The sequence below is a fragment of the Cydia fagiglandana genome, chromosome 16 (assembly GCF_963556715.1).
Source record: "Cydia fagiglandana chromosome 16, ilCydFagi1.1, whole genome shotgun sequence".
In the NCBI taxonomy this organism is placed as follows: Eukaryota; Metazoa; Arthropoda; class Insecta; order Lepidoptera; family Tortricidae; genus Cydia; species Cydia fagiglandana.
In genome coordinates this window covers 9,883,803-9,905,242 of record NC_085947.1, presented here as the reverse complement: position 1 = coordinate 9,905,242, position 21,440 = coordinate 9,883,803, and the positions used below count along the sequence as shown (strand labels likewise).

The 21,440-nt window shown below is 38.6% G+C and overlaps 3 protein-coding genes across 4 annotated transcripts in view; 1 reads left to right on the top strand and 2 right to left on the bottom strand.

Annotated features, from left to right (window-relative positions):
- Positions 1–21,440, bottom strand: part of LOC134671946 (microtubule-associated protein RP/EB family member 1) — a 186,975-nt gene that overhangs the window by 88,613 nt on the left and 76,922 nt on the right. The window lies entirely within an intron of this gene.
- On the bottom strand, positions 1,003–2,444 carry LOC134671925 (lysM and putative peptidoglycan-binding domain-containing protein 3). Of its 2 annotated transcripts, none has more exons than XM_063529787.1 (3): positions 2,269–2,444; positions 2,015–2,192; positions 1,003–1,738 (listed from the first exon to the last, which is right to left on the bottom strand). In XM_063529787.1, the coding sequence occupies exons 1-3, from the start codon at positions 2,277–2,279 to the stop codon at positions 1,142–1,144; spliced, it is 786 nt and encodes a 261-aa protein (XP_063385857.1). In that variant the 5' UTR covers positions 2,280–2,444; the 3' UTR covers positions 1,003–1,141. The 2 variants fall into 2 exon arrangements, with proteins under 2 accessions (XP_063385857.1, XP_063385858.1); XM_063529788.1 differs by having other exon boundaries at positions 2,334–2,433.
- LOC134671923 (solute carrier family 35 member F5) lies at positions 2,958–20,998 on the top strand. The gene is made up of 10 exons (XM_063529786.1): positions 2,958–3,391; positions 3,533–3,667; positions 4,103–4,168; positions 5,357–5,449; positions 6,875–7,027; positions 8,934–9,116; positions 10,180–10,321; positions 11,157–11,316; positions 11,969–12,181; positions 17,245–20,998. Exons 1-10 carry the CDS (start codon positions 3,236–3,238, stop codon positions 17,312–17,314), a joined length of 1,371 nt encoding a protein of 456 aa, XP_063385856.1. The 5' UTR covers positions 2,958–3,235; the 3' UTR covers positions 17,315–20,998.

Below are 21,440 nucleotides of genomic sequence, written 5' to 3'. Positions count from 1 at the left end.
TACGTACAGTCGAGTCATAATAAATTTATTATTTCTTGCCCAGTTATATGAACTGACTAAATCGTCAGGTGACAACCTGACGACCAACGCTCGCTTACTAATTACTACCTCAAGTTTCAGTGAACTGTAATAGTACAGAAATAAGGTTGATTTTTGTCTAATATTCATTAGAAATATAAGTACCTAAGGAAAGAGTGGAAAAACGCGAGTTATTTCGTAGTCGACATCTAACGTCAAGTAGCGGAATTTATCAGGCGGCCTAGTCAAGGTGTCGATCGCTATTGCTTCGCCATTGAATCGCTTTGTGTCTATCACTTGCTATAGGGGGCAGCATGGGACCCGTCAGATTTTTGGCGCGAGGCGTACATGTGTTCTATTCTGCAGCGGCGCCACCATAATGAATACCAATGAATTATATGGTGAAATAATGTACCTGCCACTGCTTCTTATATAGCCCACAAGATGGCAGACCTACTATGCACGTACCGACGAGAACGGTAGGTGGTAGCACTTCTTTTGGCAATGTACATGTGCACATATGTTTCCGATTCAGGCCATAAGATGGCAGACCTTTCAAAGCGCACGGGCCCTATTATAGTCCGTTTTTTTTAGCATTAGAAAGAACTTGGCAGAAGTAAGCTTGTGGTTCCAAATCCGGCACTTTTAGCGGTAATAATTTGAAGTAAATTATATGTATTGACCATGCTACATTAGATAATTCAATAATTATTAACAATTAAAGAGCCTGATAAAAACTGCACGCTTGCTTCTGTGGAGTTCTTTCTAATGCTAAAAAAAACCGTAAAGTACCGGTGCTGATAAATCCACTACTTGAAGCTAGATGTCTCGCGTTTTGGTAAGAAAATAGATTGAACGTTTTGGTGTTTTGCGCTGAAAAACTCGGTCTATAACTTCGCTACATTTGATTACATGCGCTTCTAAAAACGAGCTTACAGGCGCGTATTCTAGTGTCTGGCAGTTACATAATGCATTAAAACAAGATTGGAATAGAAAATATGATATTTATTTCAAGAATCACATATATTCTGTCTATTCTTAAAATAAGGCAATTTAATAAAATTGCTAAAACACCACCAAAACTTAAAGCTTTTGATCAGATCAACTATACAAAACATGATGGTCATTGACTATGTCCAGGTGGCAGGTCATCATCACTTGTATTTGTTAGCACAGCTTTTGTACTTGATTCCACAATTTCCACAATATCATGCTTATCTAGATAAAAGAATACATAAACTAATGGTATCACAACTCCTAGTATCAGCACGCAGCAGAGTAGGTGATACCATTTCATACCAAAATCTGCACCATGTGATGTCAGTTCTTTCACAACCACTGTTTCTACCGTTTCACGCGGTTTATTTGGCAATAGTTGGGTGTCCTCTGTGATTGGTTCAGACGGCTCTACATCTGTATAAGGGATGACTGCTGGGGCTAGAGTACTGTTCATTACTATGGCATTGCAATCTATTGCAAAGTCATTGTTTCCATTTATTTCTTTATCTATATTTTGACTACCAGGCGGAAGAAGCTCATTGTGATTATCTATTACTGACTGTGCTCCTGGCATAGTTTTAGATGTTGAAGGTGCGGCATCCAAAGGTGGTGACATAATTTCAGTGAGTACCGAGTATGGAGTAACTGGTACCTTAACAGTCCTTCTTGCATATATTTCATTATCTTTATGAATCTGGTTGATTCTCTTTAATTCTGCGATCTGCAAAAGACAATAAACAACATTTATGTTAACAAAAAACATCTGTGTTAAGATTATATATAAACGTAGATAATATATCTGACTGATAAAAGGATTATTTTTCATGTATGCATTCTGAGTTTATACCTATATGTAGGTACCTAGTTATTAACAAGTTAAAAACATTATAATATCAATATAAACATAATGATGCTTTGATTGCAATGTAACAATAATGATTGTAGGGTCATAATGTATTTAAAAAAATAATAAACCTCGACTATGATATCGACTTACAGAACAATGGAATCGCAACGCAATAGCTTGTAACGTGTCACCATCTTGAACCTGTGCCTCAATAAAATGATCTTGCGACTTCATCTTGTGTAGGGGGATTTCAGAAGAATCTTGGCCGTCGTCCTTCTTCACACTCATGTTATATCCGGTAAACTCATCCCCGTGCATGAGGCGCGTCCTGGTAAATAACTTGTGTGAATAACACGTAAACACCAAACAGGTTTCATTAACTATTTCGACACTTCTACACTTACCGTTGTTTCATTTTTAACTACTCTACCACTAACAACTAACATGACCTAAATAAACGTGTAACTACCTTAAATTCTCAATTATTTTAAGAAGACAAAATTATTAATGAAACAAAACAGCTGTTAACTTTTTTGTTGATCAAAGAAACTCGGTGGGATTTTTTGACAATTTGGAATTTCTATTTGACATCTGAGTAGCCCATAGATACTACAACTCTATACCCTGCCAAAGCATCCCATTAGCATCCGGAGCGGCTACCGCAAAAACCGAAATTCGCAAATTGCGGGGATCTTTCTCTTTTACTCCAATGAAGGCGTAATTAGAGTGACAGAGAAAAATCCCCGCAATTTTACGAACTTCGATTTTCGCGATTATAGCTCGGATTCCGCGATTTTATGGATTACTTCTTTTATAAATTCGAATGAAATGAATTAATAATAAAAACACAGCGTCGCCGAACGTGCAATGAATTAGATCGATCGATCAAATGCTGAAACCTAAATATATAGATGGTCAAGCAAATCTCGTCAGTAGAAAAATGCGCGAAATTAAAATTTCCTATGAGACGATATCAAATTCATTCGATTTCGATTCAATTTTGCCACCTTTTTCTACTGACAAGATTTGCTTGACCAAGTATATCAAAAATAAGTGAGATTTATAGAGCCCCTTAGAGTAGAGGATGAAGATTGTCGATTGATTTTGACAGTTAGTGCATTATTATATTGCTTACAAAATTTTGCGATTTCTTGTAGCAAATATTTTGTATTTAATAGGTGTTTGTCAGAATATTAGAATAAACGATAAATGTTTCATAAAGAAGCGGTCGTTCTTATATAATCAAACACAATATTAAAGTGACACAAACAGGAGTTTGACAAATAGACGATCTACAATACAAAACTATGGACGCAATCATCTTATAACTTGATTTTAAACTTGTTAAAGTTGAATTTATAAGTCGTCTTCATGTTGATTCTATGCCACAATTATTTTCGCGTTGCCCAAAATAACAAGAATGATAATGACGACATCCAGCATTTCAGTAAAAAGAAATTTGTGTTCGGATTGTTCATCCTTTTATTGGTTGATGTATTGTGGGTGGTGTCGTCCGAGCTGACAAAGGTAAACCTTGCATGTGTTGCAGTTACGTTTTGTCATAAGGAAGGAAATAGATCTGCGAAATTTCTATGGGATAGTCATGATATTCTAATATGATTACTCCACTGTATAATGACTGTAAAGAATATTTGTATTTTATTTCAGTACATCTATGTAGAGGAAAAAATAGATAGGCCCTTCCTGGTGTCCTATATACGCAGCTCTTTGTTATTTGTTTACCTTGTGGGATTGTGTTTCTCGCCGCCCACCCGAGACCCCTGTAGACCTGCAGATTACACAGTAAGTTGGTTATAAATAAAATGAACGCACACTCAACACACAACTTAGAAAACCATGTTTAATTATATGAGTATTTTTCTTTAAAAATTGTTAGTTGTTGAATTTTTATATGCCCAATGGTATACCATTGTCACATCCAATATTTGCAATATTTACATGATCTAATTAGGTGAATTATATTTGTATTGGACAATAATCTTGTTATATGTCTAAGAGGGATGCTCGAAAGCCCGCTTCACACCTGTGAATTAGTGTGGAGCAAGCTTAGGGCTAATATGTTTGCATGTATTCTTGTTATCAAGGTTAAATTTCACCTATCTTGTTTCATGACATCACAGATAACAATTGCCAAGTACAATCAATAAATAAATTACTATACACATTTGAAGTAGAAATATCTGAGAGGAATTTATCTAGTTTTTATTTTATTTTCAGCAATTGTTAGAACCCAATGCTGAGGCAGATGAGGATAACTTTTTTACTGAATCAAACAACAGTTTGGTAAGTTATAAAACAAGAGTATGGTTGCATGGAGTTAATGTTATCATGCCAATAGCCGGGTCCACACAAGTCATGGTCGCGCATGTGAGGCAAGTCCACACTAACCGTTTTGTGCGCAAGGAAATCGCCTTGTGCGTATGTTTGCTCTGTGTGGACCCGGCTAATTAGTACTGATGTAAACAAGTAAACATATAAATTGTGAGCAGAAAGAAAGTCCTTGTATTAAAAGAAATGTACCCCGAGTTCACTGCCTCACATTGCAACTAGTAAATCGTAACATTTTCATAAGCTTCATTAAGTAGGTACTATAAACTTATGCTTGGATTAGGTCTGAATGAAAATAATGTAAAATTTGTCCTATAATATTTATTTATTTATAAACAGAGCTCGGCAGGGGTGAGCCATTTTGACGTCACTTATGTCAAGTGTAGATATTAATATAGATACACCTTAGAGAGAAATATTAAAATATAAAGCTTTATTAATTATAATTAAACTAAAATGACAATGCCTTATGTACAAACGTCGGACTATAGGGGGCAGTTTGAGGGCAAGGTAAGGTTTACAAAAAAATCTTAACTTACGAGTATTATAATGTACCTAGTATTTGTAACATAGTTAATTAAATTAGTTACCCGTTATCATTATCAGACTATTCAATCTTATTTTTATTTAAAATTTTTTCGCCATTTTGACTTATGTGTAGTCCAAGTACGTTTATAAATAACGCAGTTAGTTGCTATGATATTTGGAATTTCACATTATAAATACTAGGTAAGTACCAAATACTAAGTACAAATACTCGAAAGTGAATTGATTGATTTGCGAACCTTACCTATCATTCTGACATGCCACGAAAATGCCCGCTGGAGTCCGACGTATGCTTATGTACAAATAAACTTTAATAGTACCATACATATTATTTGAAGTAGTTTACTAAAAAGGCTTGCTATAAAATTAATTTGTTTTAATGGCGACGTAAGAACTAAAGACCGTAGCGGAAAGGCAGCCTAAATAAAATAATTACTTTACTTATTAAATTACACCACATATACCATCAAATGACAAGGCATGTCCATGTTGTGCAAACTCTGAAAACAGCTCACCCCCGCCGAGCTCTGTTTATAAATATATCTGTAATGTCACTGGGTGACAAATGTTACAGTATGTGACTAATGTTATAAACAGGGAGATTCAACATTTGTGCCTGTCCGTGCCGGAGAGACAACAGACAGTGATGATGCGACTCCTCGTGCAGTGCGCTTCAACAAAGTGGCTGAGGTAAGTTTTATAATGTTTTAACAACACTATGTAGGCTTGTGCCTGCTCTGTCACTACAGAAAGTGCTCCGCTCTACGTCAATCGGTCAAACAAACTAGTTCAGTCTTTTAGTTCCTTTAGTTCAGTTGTTGACAGTGGGGAATTAATATAAATCGATTTTACAGTAGTTTTTTGCTAAACCTTTGGCAGCTGACTTAAGACACAGAACAAATAATAGTACTAGGTACAGAAGACTCACTCTCTAACAAAACGCGTCTGTCACGATCAGCAGCACAGATATGGCCGCTAGGTGGCGACAGCGCCACGCGCGGCTTATGGCAAACCCCAAAATTGGGGTCGAACGGATGCACTTTTAGCTACATGTAGCAAAGCGACGAAATCGCGGAGTGAGGTCGCCTGCTTAAGATTCAAGTTGTACGATACTATGTGATGGTTAAATAAAAATTTAGAAAAAAATATTTAATTTTCTTTCATACTTTTCAGGCTTAGGACCATTTGTCACTCTTGTATCTCGTTCGCACTAATCTATTTTCTGCTCCACTCATGTCAAGCGCTCATCAATCCCACTGAACTAAAGGACCTAAAGACCTATTAAGAGCATGCAAAGATTGGCCGTAGACATGCTCAGTAGAACATGTTAGTAGAATGTGATAAAACATTTTCTTCTAAAAAACTGTTCAATTGTCATAACTGTTTCCTCAAGCCTAAATTCTAAAACATTCGATAATTATTTAGAAAATACTGGAATATTGCGTAAATTACTGGTAGAAATCATAAAGGATACTCACAATTTTACTGGCGAAGGGACGTCATCGAGGAAGAACACATGTAACTAACAAATATTTAAATATAATAAGAATATTAATAATTACGCAGAGTGCATTTTGAATGAACTTCAAACGGTGTTTGATTATGATTACACCATGATTGCTTCCGTAACGTGGATGTCTCACTAACGACCCGATCAATTTAAACAGATTACGTAACAAAAATATGCAGCCTAGAAAACCGTATGTAGGGTCATTGCGCTAGTTTTCGTCAGGCTCTAGTTTTTGTCCACTTGACGAAATCTGAATATAAACCTTCATTGCTGCACAAATTTGGATACCTTAATATCTAAACTATTTATCTACCCTCATCTTAACAGATCCTGTCAATTATCAGTATCCTGTGGCCTCACACTAGAGGTTACTCTAATGTGGGGCCACAGGATACTGATATTTGTTGTCAACAAGGTTTATTTAAATCAATATTATTCTATTCTATAATTATCAACTCCTGCTGCTTGTCTGCTGAATAGCTGTTTTACCCTCAGGTTCGGAACAGATGTTTTACCTAATAATAAGATAAACAAAATATAAGATTCCGAAAAATAATGAGATATGAGTTAGAGAACCGCCGAATGACCGTATTCATTTTCAACAGGTACGGGTGATGTCCGCGGCGATGGCGGGCGAGGCGTTGCTGGCGCGGCTGTCCTGGGCGGCGTCGCTCCGCGCCAGCGAGTTCGCGCAGCGCCGCGCCGCCGCCGCCGCCACGCGCCGCCACCTGCGCATGGCGCTCGTCTTCACCGTGCCGGTACTAGTCGAGTTATTATCAATCAAACAATCAAATAAAAGCATTTATTTTCAGGCAACTAAGGCCCATAGATGAGAACCTTACAAACTAACATATATATATAATAGGTAATAAAAATCTTAACCTCGTGCCGCCCAATGTACATTAGGATGTACACTTAGTTTCGATGGAATGTCAACCTTAATTAAAAACAAAGTAGGTAGCATTTCATTTGTCTCGAAAATTTTTGGTACAAATGAAATTCAACCTAATTAAAAATACAATAAGATTCTAACTTCCTTGGCTATAATTTTGTATGGTGGGCGGCACGAGGTTAAATACTAAAAAAACCTTTCCGGGACGCAGTTTTCTGTTGCGGCGTCACCTGCTCTGGTGTAGGATTCGGCAGCTTCCCACGGAATACGGAATTATTCTAATCAGGTTACCCTGACCTTGTTCGATGCGTGCACTTTGGTGGCAAACGCTTATCCTGGACCAGCGTAATAAAGAATCCTGGACCAGCGTAATAAAGAATGATTACGCTCGAGCGAGCTGCCCCGCCGTCTCCGCTTAACGCTTCTGTTTACAATGGACACGTCTCAGCCAAAATGAGAACCTAGACAGAATTTAACAGCGGATGGAGCAATAAAAAAAAGTTTTACAGGTCCTATTGCTAATGATCAAATACGGTTTTGTTGTACATTTTGCATCGATTTTAAAAGAGGCTACTGGGAAAGCAAAGAGACTTGTCTACTTGGCATTTTAGTCGAAGGATTAACAGCTCATCATCTCAGCCATAAGACGTCCACTGCTGAACATAGGCCTCCCCCTTGGACCTCCATACGTGCCGGTTGGAAGCGACCCGCATCCAGCGTCTTCCGGCGACCTTAACAAGATCGTCTGTCCATCTTGTGGGTGGACGTCCTACGCTGCGCTTGCTAGTCCGTGGTCTCCACTCGAGCACTTTTTGACCCCATCGGCCATCTTCTCTGCGTGCAATGTGGCCTGCCCATTGCCACTTCAGCTTGCTAATCCGGTGGGCTATGTCGGTGACTTTAGTTCGTCTACGGATCTCCTCATTTCTGATTCGATCACGTAGAGAAACTCCGAGCATAGCCCTCTCCATAGCTCGTTGAGCGACTTTGAGTTTTGAGATGAGGCCGATAGTGAAAGACGACGTTTCGGAGCCGTAAGTCATCACTGGTAACACACATTGATTAAAGACTTTCGTCTTGAGGCACTGAGGTATGTCGGACGAAAAGACATTACGTAGTTTCCCGAACGCTGCCCAACCGAGTTGGATTCGGCGGTTGACCTCTTTCTCGAAGTTGGACCTACCTAATTGGACTACTTGTCCTAGGTAGATGTACGAGTCAACAACTTCGAGTACCGAGTTCCCAACAGAGACTGGGATGGGCACAACATTGGCATTTGACATAAGTTTCGTCTTGTCCATGTTCATTTTCAAGCCCACCCGTTGTGAAACTCGGTTGAGGTCATCGAGCATCATGCTGAGTTCCTCCATCGACTTTGCCATGACTACGATATCGTCGGCAAACCGAAGGTGAGTGATGTATTCGATTAACAGCTCAATTAAAGAAATCATTCGATTAATTAGTTAATGAAACAATCAACCTAACGATTTCTAAAAGTCGTTTAAATGAGGTTAAATACACATGTCCATGCAGTATAACCAGGCGTGGCTCACTCTGCCATTTTGTCGCTTTGCTACACGTAGCTAAAAGTACGTCCGTTCCACCCCAATTTTGGGGTTTGCCATAAGCCGCGCGTGGCGCTGTCGCCACCTAGCGGCCATATCTGTGCTGATCGCGATCGATCGTGACAGACGCGTTTTGTTAGAGAGTGAGTCTTCTGTACCTAGTACTATTATTTATTCTGTGGTATAAGGTATTATTTTTCGTCGTAGTGGTTCATCTCCAACTACCTGTACCGGCTGAGCCTGCGCAGCGCGCGCACGGGGTCGGCGACGCTGCTGGCGTCGGCGGCGGGCGCGCTGGCGCTGGCGCTGGGCGCGCTGCTGCGGCCGCAGCCCGCCGACCGCTTCACGCTGTCCCGCCTGGCCGGCGTGCTGCTCACCGCGGCCGGACTGGTCAGTACACTCACTAATACTACATTCATGGCCTGATCAATGATCATGTCATGACGTCATCGGTCGTCTTGAAATATTGTCATCATAAAAATTGTTGTAATATAGGTAATACACAGCAGCTGTAATAAACATCTGAAGAAGATGTAAAGGCCAATAATGATGATGATGATGATGATAGGTAATAAACCTATGATAGATAATAAAGAAAATAAATAACACGATGCAGTTTGTGCGTCGAATCTGACCGCTATTATATCAATACATATAGTTCGTTTTTTTAGGGTTCCGTACCCAAAGGGTAAAACGGGACCCTATTACTAAGACTTCGCTGTCCGTCCGTCCGTCCGTCCGTCCGTCTGTCACCAGGCTGTATCTCACGAACCGTGATAGCTAGACAGTTGAAATTTTCACAGATGATGTATTTCTGTTGCCGCTATAACAACAAATACTAAAAACAGAATAAAATAAAGATTTAAATGGGGCTCCCATACAACAAACGTGATTTTTGACCAAAGTTAAGCAACGTCGGGCGTGGTCAGTACTCGGATGGGTGACCGTTTTCTTTATGCATTTTTTCCGTTTTTTTTTTTTGCTTTATGGTACGGAACCCTTCGTGCGCGAGTCCGACTCGCACTTGCCCGGTTTTTTAGCATTTGAAAGAAGGTAAGCGATCTTGACATGCCTTTTAATAGAAAAACGCTTTTTAAAAATCAGTACTTATGAAAGCAGAATAATATAAATGATCGTATTAGATTCATAATTGTTACATTTTTGCCGAAACGTATTTTTAAAATGTGTTTTTCAATTAAAAGACACATCAAGATTGTTTACCTTATTTCTAATGCTATAGCGCTCTAGCTATCAAAAGTTGATGTTTGACCATTCAGAGGCACCGCAAAACATAAGGCGACAAACAGCGCCCACGTTTTAAGCTGGGGCATTACTTATTTCTTAGACTTTTCACGTCTTATACAATGAATGAATCTCTGGTCTATACTCTGAATCTTCAGGTATTTAAATTAAGTATTAAGGTTGATAATGGTGAAACCTGGTGGTTGTGCAGGTGGTGGTGGGAGTGTGGGAGCAGGCGGACTGGGCGGGCGTGCTGGCCGCGCTCGGCGCCGCGCTCACCTACGCGGTGCACCTGCTGCTGTTCCGGCTCGAGATGCGGAAGGGAGACGGCATCAACTCGCCGCTGCTAGTCGGTCAGTGCACTCATCACCATTGAAGTGAGACCCTTCACTTTCTAAAGTCAGATTTCTAAGGTCGGCAACGCGCATGTAATACCTCTGGAGTTGCAAGCGTCCATAGGCTACGGTGACTGCTTACCATCAGGCGGGCCGTATGCTTGTTTGCCACCGATGTGGTATAAAAAAAAGATTACTGATGCACTGGTAACTGCTGTTCTGAATTAAAGTTCTTGAAAATTCATAATTTACTAGGTAACAAGTTTAATGATACCGACTGCTTTTGCTTAACTTTTTGGATTTTTCTACGGATGTTTTTATGATTTGTGTGTTTGGCTATAAAGTTGATAGCTGAGCGTTTCTTTTATTTTTTGCCATTTTATATATTGTGACCTTTTTTGCCACTTTTGTGTTATTTTTAGTCAGGATCGCGAGGCCTTTTCATCCTTATAGGAGAAAAAATGTCTTAAAATTTCCATGTAAAATTAAAAAGTTTTAAGTTTGAAAAATTTTCAAACTTTCCTTTTTGTTACCACCATACAAAGTGGATGATGATGATGATGCTCTCCTGACCAATTTCGGCCACAGCGACTGTGTGCACTGGAGTAGGCAATTTTTAACTCGTGTTATTAGAGTGTAGCTGATCCACTCTCTGGTGCGCCCTTAAGTGGCTCACGTACCCTATAAAAGGTAACACAATAGGAAAAAAACTGCGACATTTTTTTTATCCCATTAGGATCCAAAGAGCTCGTGATTCTGAGTAGAAATAACACAAAAGTGTCAAAAAAAATCATAATAAATAAATATGGCAAAAAATAAAAGAAACGGTCAGTTGATCGTAATTGATTGTCAGGTCTGGTGGGCTGCGCTTGTGGACTGGGCGGCTGGGCGCTGGGCGGCGCGCTGGCGGCGAGCGGCGCCGAGCGGCCGGCGCTGCCCGCCGCGCCCGCGCTGTCCTGGCTGCTGCTCGACGCGCTGCTCGGCCCGCTGCTGCTCGAGTCGCTGTGGCTCTGGTCAGAGAACACGTTGTTTTACTAGCTTTCGTTTGTGTCCCATTGCTAGACAAATAATTTTGGTTATGGACGGTATCCCTGCTCGCTTAGACAAATATAGATCTAGCCTGATGACTTGTATCCGGCCCCGAACTGCTAATCCTTTATTTATTGTTAAGTTAAACCGCACGCGCTACGTACCTGCAAAAAAGGGTCTTAATTATTCTAATTGCCTAGACTCGCCAGCACTCAGTAACCGTAGAAAATTACATGACCCGTTTTTTACTGGTAAAAGCACGTGCGGTGTTACTTAACAATAGACGAAGGGATCGAGGATTTTAGACTCGTACGTCCAAAAAAATCGACATTACGTTAGATGTTATTGACTGACCTTAATCGTCATCTCTTTAGCGTCGTCTATGCATTTTTGCCCTTGATCCGCTCCGCTATCTTAACGCGTACCGCCCTTAATTTATTTATTTCAAACAACTGCTAACTTATACAGAAAATTAAAGAAAAAGAAAACAATATGTATACAATTCTTCACAAATTACAATACCTATTGACATCTAAACATAAATAATTAGCACATTTTAAACTGTAGAAGGACGTGCATCCATCTTTTAAAAACACCTCTTGTCTCTTTAATGTGATATTTGAATGACGGTCGCAGGGGCCGGTCGCTGACGTCGTCGCACGTGGCGACGATGGCGCTGTCGCTGACGCTGCCGCTGGGCGCAGGCTGGGACGCGCTGTGGGCGGGCGGCGCGTGGCGGCCCGCCGCCGGGCTGCTGGCCGGCGCCGGCTGGCTGCTCGCCGCCGCTGATCCCTCCGCCGACCCGGCCAGCGTCTGGCTCCGGTCGAGGCTAAGGACTGACGGCTTCGAGTGAGTTCTCATTATGCACTTCTACCCCACCTTCGCATAAAGAATTTACGAAGTCTACGACTGTGGCCCGAGCTAGGATGCGAGCCCCGCTGCCGGCCCGGCTTCCGTCTGGCTGAGGCCGCGACTGCGGGCCGATCGCTTTAAGTGAGTTCTCATTTTACATATACTACCTACCCCCGATCTATATAGCTCCGATACATCTATATATAGGCGCCGTTTTACTTGTGAAATACGAGCTGCAGCATTGATTATTCACTACACCATTTTATATTATAAGATCTAACAAATCTTTACCCCTGATAATACGTTTATTATGGTGTACCCTTGTTTTGCCGACAAACTTTTCATCGAATATTATTTCATCGACAACGATTCATCGAAAGGTTAGTACTAGTAATATTGTTTAGCGTTATTTTGTTTCATATACTATTTATTTCAATTTTTTCTTACTGCGTAGAAATACTATTCAACGAATATTACTTGATCGCTGATTCGTTTCAAATTATTTTAATTGGCACAACTACTAAACATTGCAATTCATTTGTTCGACGTATTGCTTTAATTCATTTTTATATGTCGTACTACTCATTTATACATTTTTCTGGTGTAACAATTTTAGGTTTAGGTTAGGTTAGAAATGCGACCCCACACAGAAACGAACGGCTATCTAAGTCGGTTTAGGTTAGGTTAGAACTGCAACCCCACACAGAAACGAACGGCTTTAAAAGTAGGTTTAGGTTAGGTTAGAACTGCGACCCCACACAGAAACGAACGGCTTTCAAAGTGGGTTTAGGTTAGGTTAGAACTGTGACCCCACACAGAAACGAACGGCTTCAAAGTGGGTTTAGGTTAGGTTAGAACTGAGCCCACACAGAAACGAACGGCTTTCAAAGTAGGTTTATGTTAGGTTAGAACTGCGACCCCACACAGAAACGAACGGCTTTAAAAGTAGGTTTAGGTTAGGTTAGAACTGCGACCCCACACAGAAACGAACGGCTTTCAAAGTGGGTTTAGGTTAGGTTAGAACTGCGACCCCACACAGAAACGAACGGCTTCAAAGTGGGTTTAGGTTAGGTTAGAACTGCGAGCCCACACAGAAACGAACGGCTTTCAAAGTGGGTTTAGGTTAGGTTAGAACTGCGACCCCACACAGAAACGAACGGCTTCAAAGTGGGTTTAGGTTAGGTTAGAACTGCGACCCCACACAGAAACGAACGGCTTTAAAAGTAGGTTTAGGTTAGGTTAGAACTGCGACCCCACACAGAAACGAACGGCTTTCAAAGTGGGTTTAGGTTAGGTTAGAACTGCGACCCCACACAGAAACGAACGGCTTCAAAGTGGGTTTAGGTTAGGTTAGAACTGCGACCCCACACAAAAACGAACGGCTTTCAAAGTAGGTTTATGTTAGGTTAGAACTGCGACCCCACACAAAAACGAACGGCTTTTAAAGTAGGTTTAGGTTAGGTTAAAACTGCGACTCCACACAGACACGAACGGCTATCAAAGTAGGTTTAGGTTAGGTTAGAACTGCGACCCCACACAGAAACGAACGTCTTTCAAAGTAGGTTTAGGTTAGGTTAGAATTGCGACCCCACACACAAACGCACGGCTATCAAAGTCAAATATTACATTTTGAAATAATTTTATGCGTAATAAATTGTATTAAATGCAATCCAAAATGAAATAAGAAAACCCGTAAAGAAATACCACGATATAAACTATATACGAAATAACTCGAGTGCCAATTAGGATTGTTCATTTTTTTTCAAATGTTCTATTTCGAAAACCATTTCGAGATATAAGGTTTTTAAACAGTTTCCGACATTTGCTGCGATATAATAATTGAGGATTGAAGATATTTCAACAAATATCCTTATGACCTTAGTTTGACCTTCTCCTGGGCTGAATGTAAAGTCATTGCACAATAAAAGTTATCGACCCATAGTAAATAAATCCGTCACTCACGTATTGTCAAAGTTATCATTGTCATCGATTGTCATAACAATTTTTTTCAGTTATACCGCTGCGCTTGTTTGTTACAATTTGATTTATAATTAATACCTAAACAGTAGATTTCATTGCTTAATAATATATCAAAAACCTTGTTCCTATGTGTGGGAATGATTCACAAAAATAATAGTTCGAATCCACGAAGACCTACGACGTGAAAGATGGTGCCGTGAATTAAACTTGGAATACCTACCTACTTCACGTGTTACACACAGTATTGCTGTGAGAATCACGTCGATGTAAGTATAAAATTAATATTAATTTACTACAATTAAGTATTTAAAAGCTCACTTTATTGGTAGGGTCGTGGTATCTATTGATTTTCAGTGGTAATGTAGCCAGAGTATCTAAAGGCAAACCGTTAAACAGAGATGGTGCCTACTAGAAAGAAGGAATATACAAGAATACATAGCCATACTCAAAATTCAGCCTGAAACTGCTTTAAAAAGATATAATTTCTAATTTCCAGGTACATGTTGCAGTTCAAGCTGCTGATATCATGGTGGACAAGACTTAATAAAGAGTTGTGAATAATAAAACATGTTTTTGTTTACCTACTTTTTTATTATTTTGGGAAATATGTTATATATGTTTCCAAAAAAAAATAGTAACTTTACATTAAATGTATGTTTATCATGTTCTGCACGAGCATCTGACAATGATGGCTTCTTGTTGACCATCCAGAAGAGAAGTGTATGGTTTGTTATTTACTCTGTTCCCAGGCATTATTTACGGTCGTAAAGTATTACGACGATTAATAATTTATGACGTTCGTTTCAATACAAAATGCTCAACTTTGTTCTGGGCCCAAGTGCAGTTACATATCTCACAGCTGTATCTAAATAGGAATCACGATGACCTGAAATAATAGGATATAATTAGCAAAATTGGCATGTTCCTAATATAGTAGTATAAGTATGTAGTACAATATCCAAACAATGGTGACAAGCCGGTAGAAGGCACCCACTGGGTGCTAAGCTACCTTTAGCAATGGACGCTTGTAACGATTTTATGAATCCAATCTTCTTACAAATCGAATCAGTTAAAATATATATGATGTAGGTAACTTACATTTGTATTTTTGCTCCCTTGATTTCAGCCAAGTTATGGTTGGAGTTGGATGCTATATGGATACATACTCCAATAAAACTAAGTTATATTATATAACTTAGGCAGATTTCTGGAATCAGCTTTCTCAAATTTATAGCGTAGGTATTTTGAAATTAATGATTCAAAATAAACGAGTTTTCCATTCCAGACGATTGTTATTTATAGAAACACGTGACACTGACATTGTCGACAGGTGACATTACAATCAATTGACAATGACAACTATTTTTTTAATGCTTGTTGTTGCTTGTGCATTATCCTAATCAGCCGACGACATGTAATTTACGAGAAGTCGTATCTCATATTTTCAATAAATTATAAATATTCAACCGAGCCACGAATTACTAAATCATTCAAATTGGTATCTTAAATTAACCTATATTTTCAGAAAATAAAATAAAAATGGGGGTCTAAAAAAAATGAACAATCCCAATTAAAAGTCCTACATTTAAATTTACTAGTATCAATTCTTCGACGCAATGACTTGTCGATGAAATGAAAATACTTGAAACGTTGTCTTCGAAATAACATTCGATGAAATGTCTGTCGGCAATTCAAGGGTAAACCGTTTTTTATATAATTGGCACTTCGAGCAACACGGAAGGGAGGCGGCATTCGCACTATTTCCCCTCTGCCGAGGTACAAGATTAGCGCGTCAATTTAATCTAGCGCGGGTAATAAAACTAGTTGCACTTGGATTTTTCACTAGACCGAGTCCAGACGCGCACGTGAACACTGCTGCACAAAAATGCCTGTTTGCTCGGTTTTTTGTTATAAAAAGAGGTCGGGGACATCAAATTTACAAAAAGAAAGTGTTACATTTCACATGTAATATTTTTTTTACATATCATACGTTAAATTACATTTAAATACAATTATTATATTTTAGTCTCAAGTAATTGTTGGATTTATCGATTTTGCTCGCTCAGTACAAATTGCGGATCGGTCGAGCGACAAATCCGACTTCTCATCTCTCAGAATACAATGACATACTTCAACGAAAATGTGTTAGTGTGCGTGTTGTGACTAGAGATGCACCGGATATCCGGTTACTATCCGGTATCCGGCCTATCCGGCCACTATTTTACTATCCGGCCGGATACCGGATAGTGACCTTCTATCCGGCCGGATACCGGATAGTAACATTGCTTGATTTCGGAGTAAACAAATTGGATTTAAGAAACAGACACGGTCATAATCGTACTTGTTTATTATTTTAAAACAATTTAATAATTCCAATGACTTGCACGCGCACTCATTTCGAACCTAGAAATGAGTCCGCGCGAACGTTTGCTAGGAAACAGGTCAAACCTGCAGAATGCGCACCTGAAAAACCGAAATGTAGGTATAGTTCCGCCGGCCGAATATCCGGCGGCCGGATACCGGATATTCGGCCATTGTGCAGGCCGGATATCCGGTATCCGGTATCCGGCCAAACAACTATCCGTTGCATCTCTAGTTGTGACACTAGTCACTCGTCCGTACACAAAAAGAGATCGAGGTTTGCAAGATTTGTCTTTGACGTGTGTCATTTTCTATGTATTTGTGTCGTCATTACAGATTGGATTTTGTAAGTAAGTGTGTGAGAAATGCGACTGTGTGCACCTTTCCCCCCGCGAAAAATGGCAGAAAGATTTGTACGGCGAGATATCGCTTGGGCCCCTCCCTTCCGACATGTCGGAAGCCGGTGTTGCTCGAAGAATTGGCATGATGAAAGAGCGAAAAGTATACGGGTATCAGGTACGCAACTGTTATCAAACTATTATAAGCTTTTCATTTTCATCATCGTTCAAAATAGTACGGGAACGCGAATGGTATTTTATGTTCTACGCTCCACCTAGAAAGCATGAGGTAATGTGACTCGCCAACTTTTTAGCAACAAAACCGACCCCTTTCTGAAAATGTTTACAAATCCGAACCTTCAAGTACTCCTTTATTTCCAGGGTGATAAGAAACATCCCAGACCTGGACGAGCAGTCGGAGGCGCTGATGTCCGCCGACGAGCCGACGTAGCGAGCCTCGCCAACGGTTTGTGTGGACACTTCTTGTTATGCCTAGTCTGAGCATCCGACACGCTGCTGTACACCTCACCTGCATCGCTGGTAGCCTGGTACTTTTATAACGCGATTCAACTGGTAGCTTTTTCGACAAGGTTCAGATATCCTAGTGTTAGTCCTAAGTTAATGAAACTTGCAAATCATTACATTAAAATAGTCGATTATTGTCTAATAGGTATGTATGGCAAGAGTAAGTTGTCATATCACAAAATATCCATAAATTACAAAGCCAATAACTTGTCTACAACTAGAGTTATTAATTCATAATTATTTTATACACTTCATTTTAATAAAAATATAAAGCGTAACAATCACGCTTCAAGGGAATTGTTTTGAAGTTGGCCACGCAGCTAGTAGTGTGTCCTCTGACTACCACTATAAATTGTACCACTATTCACAACAAAGCATTTATACATAGACTTAGACATTTTAAAATGCATGTTACCCATAGCTTAAACATTCCAGATAGTTGTTGTTATTTATTACTTTAGATGTACCACTACAACTTTAAACAATAGTGACCGAGTGAAATCATATGTATACTTAGTTGACTTAAGTATATTTAACGTAAGATGGATTTATAGTGTCTACGGTATTATTATTCAATCTTTTTGTATCACGTGTGTACTCTTATGTTAGCACCAATATGTGTGCGTCATTGCTTGAACTACTGAATTGTATTCTTGATTTGGTTTTCGATAAATATAATGTAAATAATATATTTATAGTTTGTGCACGTGACGTTATGAAATGTGATACTATAATGGACTTAAGCTTAACTTCCTTCACGAGTGACAATATTCTCTTATATTATCTCTGTGCCTTTATTTGTATTTAATCTAGGCTGGTTTCTAGGGCAGCCGACAAGCAAGAAATTATTTAATTTTATCTGAGATCTCAATAATCATGTAATTTAACACGCGACTTAAATAACTTTTGATTTGATTGCTTTGGGTAGTATACTGATCAAATTCCAGATGATGAGATAAAAATATTAATTCTTTAGTTTTGTAAGTTTTATTATGTTTGTTTATTCCTTTCTTTGTTTTTATCAATAAATAAATAACCTTAATTAGGTATATTTTTATTGTTCATAGTCCCCAGAGCCCAGTTTTCAGTTCTTTTAAATAAAGAAACTGTTGGTTATAACACAGCCAAAGCTGTGGTGTATTTAAATATTTTAAATTTAGGAAATATGAATCGACTGACAACAGTTGTCAGTTTTAGTGACGATAGTTACTATCGTCACTAAAACCTTGTTAAACACTCAAAAAGTGAGCTGTAACACCGCACTTGTAGTTAGTCATCACCTCTTAAGGTCAATAAAAGTGATCCCCAATGCGCAAATCCCAAGTCTCCAAATGAAATGAAGTACCGGCCTATTCATATTTCCTAAAGTAGCTAGAAATAAGGTTTACGTTGGGTCTTTTTTTATTGTGCTACATTTTGTAAATGTTGTCTACTAATTTTATGACATTTCGTCTCGCAATATTTTAATGTGATTTTAATTACTTTAATATAATTAACGATTCATTTGACGCTTTTAAACGAAACGCTTTTGTTGTTTTGTCGTTTTTTGTGTAATTGAGTGAATTTCATATAATCTGTAGTTTGTAACCAAGCACAGGAAGGTTTGAGACACTTTGTTTACATCTGTAATTTTGTACATTGAAGAATCTTATTCATAAAATACATTGTAATGTTAATAATTTGGAGATTGTAATGACCACCATACGTCCATAAATACGCTATAAGAGCACTATCCTTACCGAGAAAATATGTTCCCGATTTTTTTGGTTCATTTTGTCACGTTTTTAATACAGCCCACATTCTATGACCAAAACAATTTGGACAAACAAAAAAAAATGTAATTCAGGGGAGACCTTTTTCCCGTATTAGGATCGAAAGAGCTTGTGATTCTGAGTGAATAGAACAATTGCTAAATCTAAAACTCAAGTTTTTTTTTTATAAACCACATACCTATATAATGCTCACTCAACACGTTGACGCTGACATGTTCGCCGATCGTTTAACAAACTTGTGCAAAACTGCTAGACAATTTTTAAATTTTCATACTGCATGACATTGCTGGTAACATGTATTGTAATCTGTTTTGACATTTAATTTACTTTATTTTTATTGTTTTACCCTATTTCTGATTTTAATTTCTTGTTTTCTTAGAGTGTACGTAAAATTATAATTTTAATTTGTATGACATTTTTATGTGCATGTTTTTATATTTTTGTATGTTTTTAATTGTTACTATTTTGACAATGTATCTGTTTTTCTAGCGTGTAAGTGATTTGGTCTATAACTGTAAGCTTACATTGTGTTCAATAAATAAAATAAAATACCCACAAATAGGTACCAAGAAAAAATTATTGGTACCTATTATGGACCCAGATTTTTTTGCTCGTGTTATTTAGTAATGCGTTAGGAAAGCAAAACTTGATACAACAGCAAATACGCGTCAGAACTTTGACACTCTAACTCTATGTTTAAGATTCTTCAATTCATCACGTAATTTATAAGTTATAAGCTATTTTATTTTAGATAAGATTGTATACATGTGTAAATAATAGATACATCTACAAAAATGTACTTATAAATCTATATCCACATAATCCAGAATTCCTATGATTCCTCCTACAATTGTACTTGTGAACCTATTTCATTAAACAACCTCGGTAATTTGTAATATGTAAAACCAAACAAACCGAGTACATAGTTCTTTTTACGGATCGACTGTTATTGGACCTGAGGGCCTACCGCGAACCACGTTTGACGTGTTGCCTCACTTGCCTCCCTGTCCCACTTAAGTACGAATTTACAAGTAAGTGCGACGGAGAGGCATCACGTCGAACGTGGTTCGCGGTAGGTATGTATGTACTTGGTATCTGATGCGCAAAAGTTCGTTAATAGTACATTACAATAAGAATTCTAACACATATTTCAGATTTTAATGTCCCGGTTTCTTAATGAATTTCAAGCCAATTCTTACGTGTTATTATTAAATTTAAGGCAAGTAAATAAATTATTATTATATCATAATTAATGCCGCATAACGTGTACTTGTGGATTCTATGAATAAAGGATTACTAGACGCATAAGGTAGTGCAAATTATGGTAGCCGTTGGCTGAACTATCCTATAACGTACGACGTACATACCGCGCCATCTACTTTCGATGTCAAACTAACAGACACAGCGGCGCAACATAATAACATATCTCGGAGTAAGTCACGCAATATGCCAGCATTCAACCCCTTAACCGCTAAAGAAGACCACAGACGCCCACGGTTACGCTTTAATTATTAACCTTCGTGCATTCCAATAAGGTATACGATGGCGTGTTGTATTGGTAATATTCATGTAATATTGGTATAATAGTCGTGGCGTCCAAAGAATTGAAGCTTATTTTGTCCACGTTACGGCACGATGGCAAGAGACTGTTCCTATGAAAAGAGTAAATGTATGGGTAATCCAAATTCCTCGTAAATATTATTACATAGATCCACTTTTCCTCATGCTCTCAAGCACCAATTTCTGTGTAAAACAAAATACATAATCATGGCAAGGACAGTATTAAATGGATTATATGTGTTACAAGAGTTGTGGCAATATATTTTATTATTCCTTGACTGGTTGTTTTTATGGTCGTTTTTAGTTTTCCCTTTCTTGCTCCGTTTTGCATAAATTATTATAATATCTGGCGGAATATAGAACAAGTATAGTCTGTCATGCTAGTAATTAGTAAAAATGTAGGCGCAAAGGGTTATCAAGTTATCATCCCATAGAAAATTTGAGTTTCGCGCCCTTTTCGCCACTGTACTCGATACGTGTGATTGTCAAGCTTGTCAAGGCATTAGAGGGTAGAGGGTACGTAACAAAGTCACGTGTCACGTAGGTACTTCAAAGAAACTTTCGAAATTCAATCGCAATTCATTGTCTACTTACTAATAGATGGCAGTATTGTGTATATAGTCTGTTAAACAACTCTGCCAGTAGGAAAAGGCGCGTTATTATAATTGTCTATAGGACGATAATCCTTCGTGCCTACATGTTTAAAATTTGCCGCTTTTT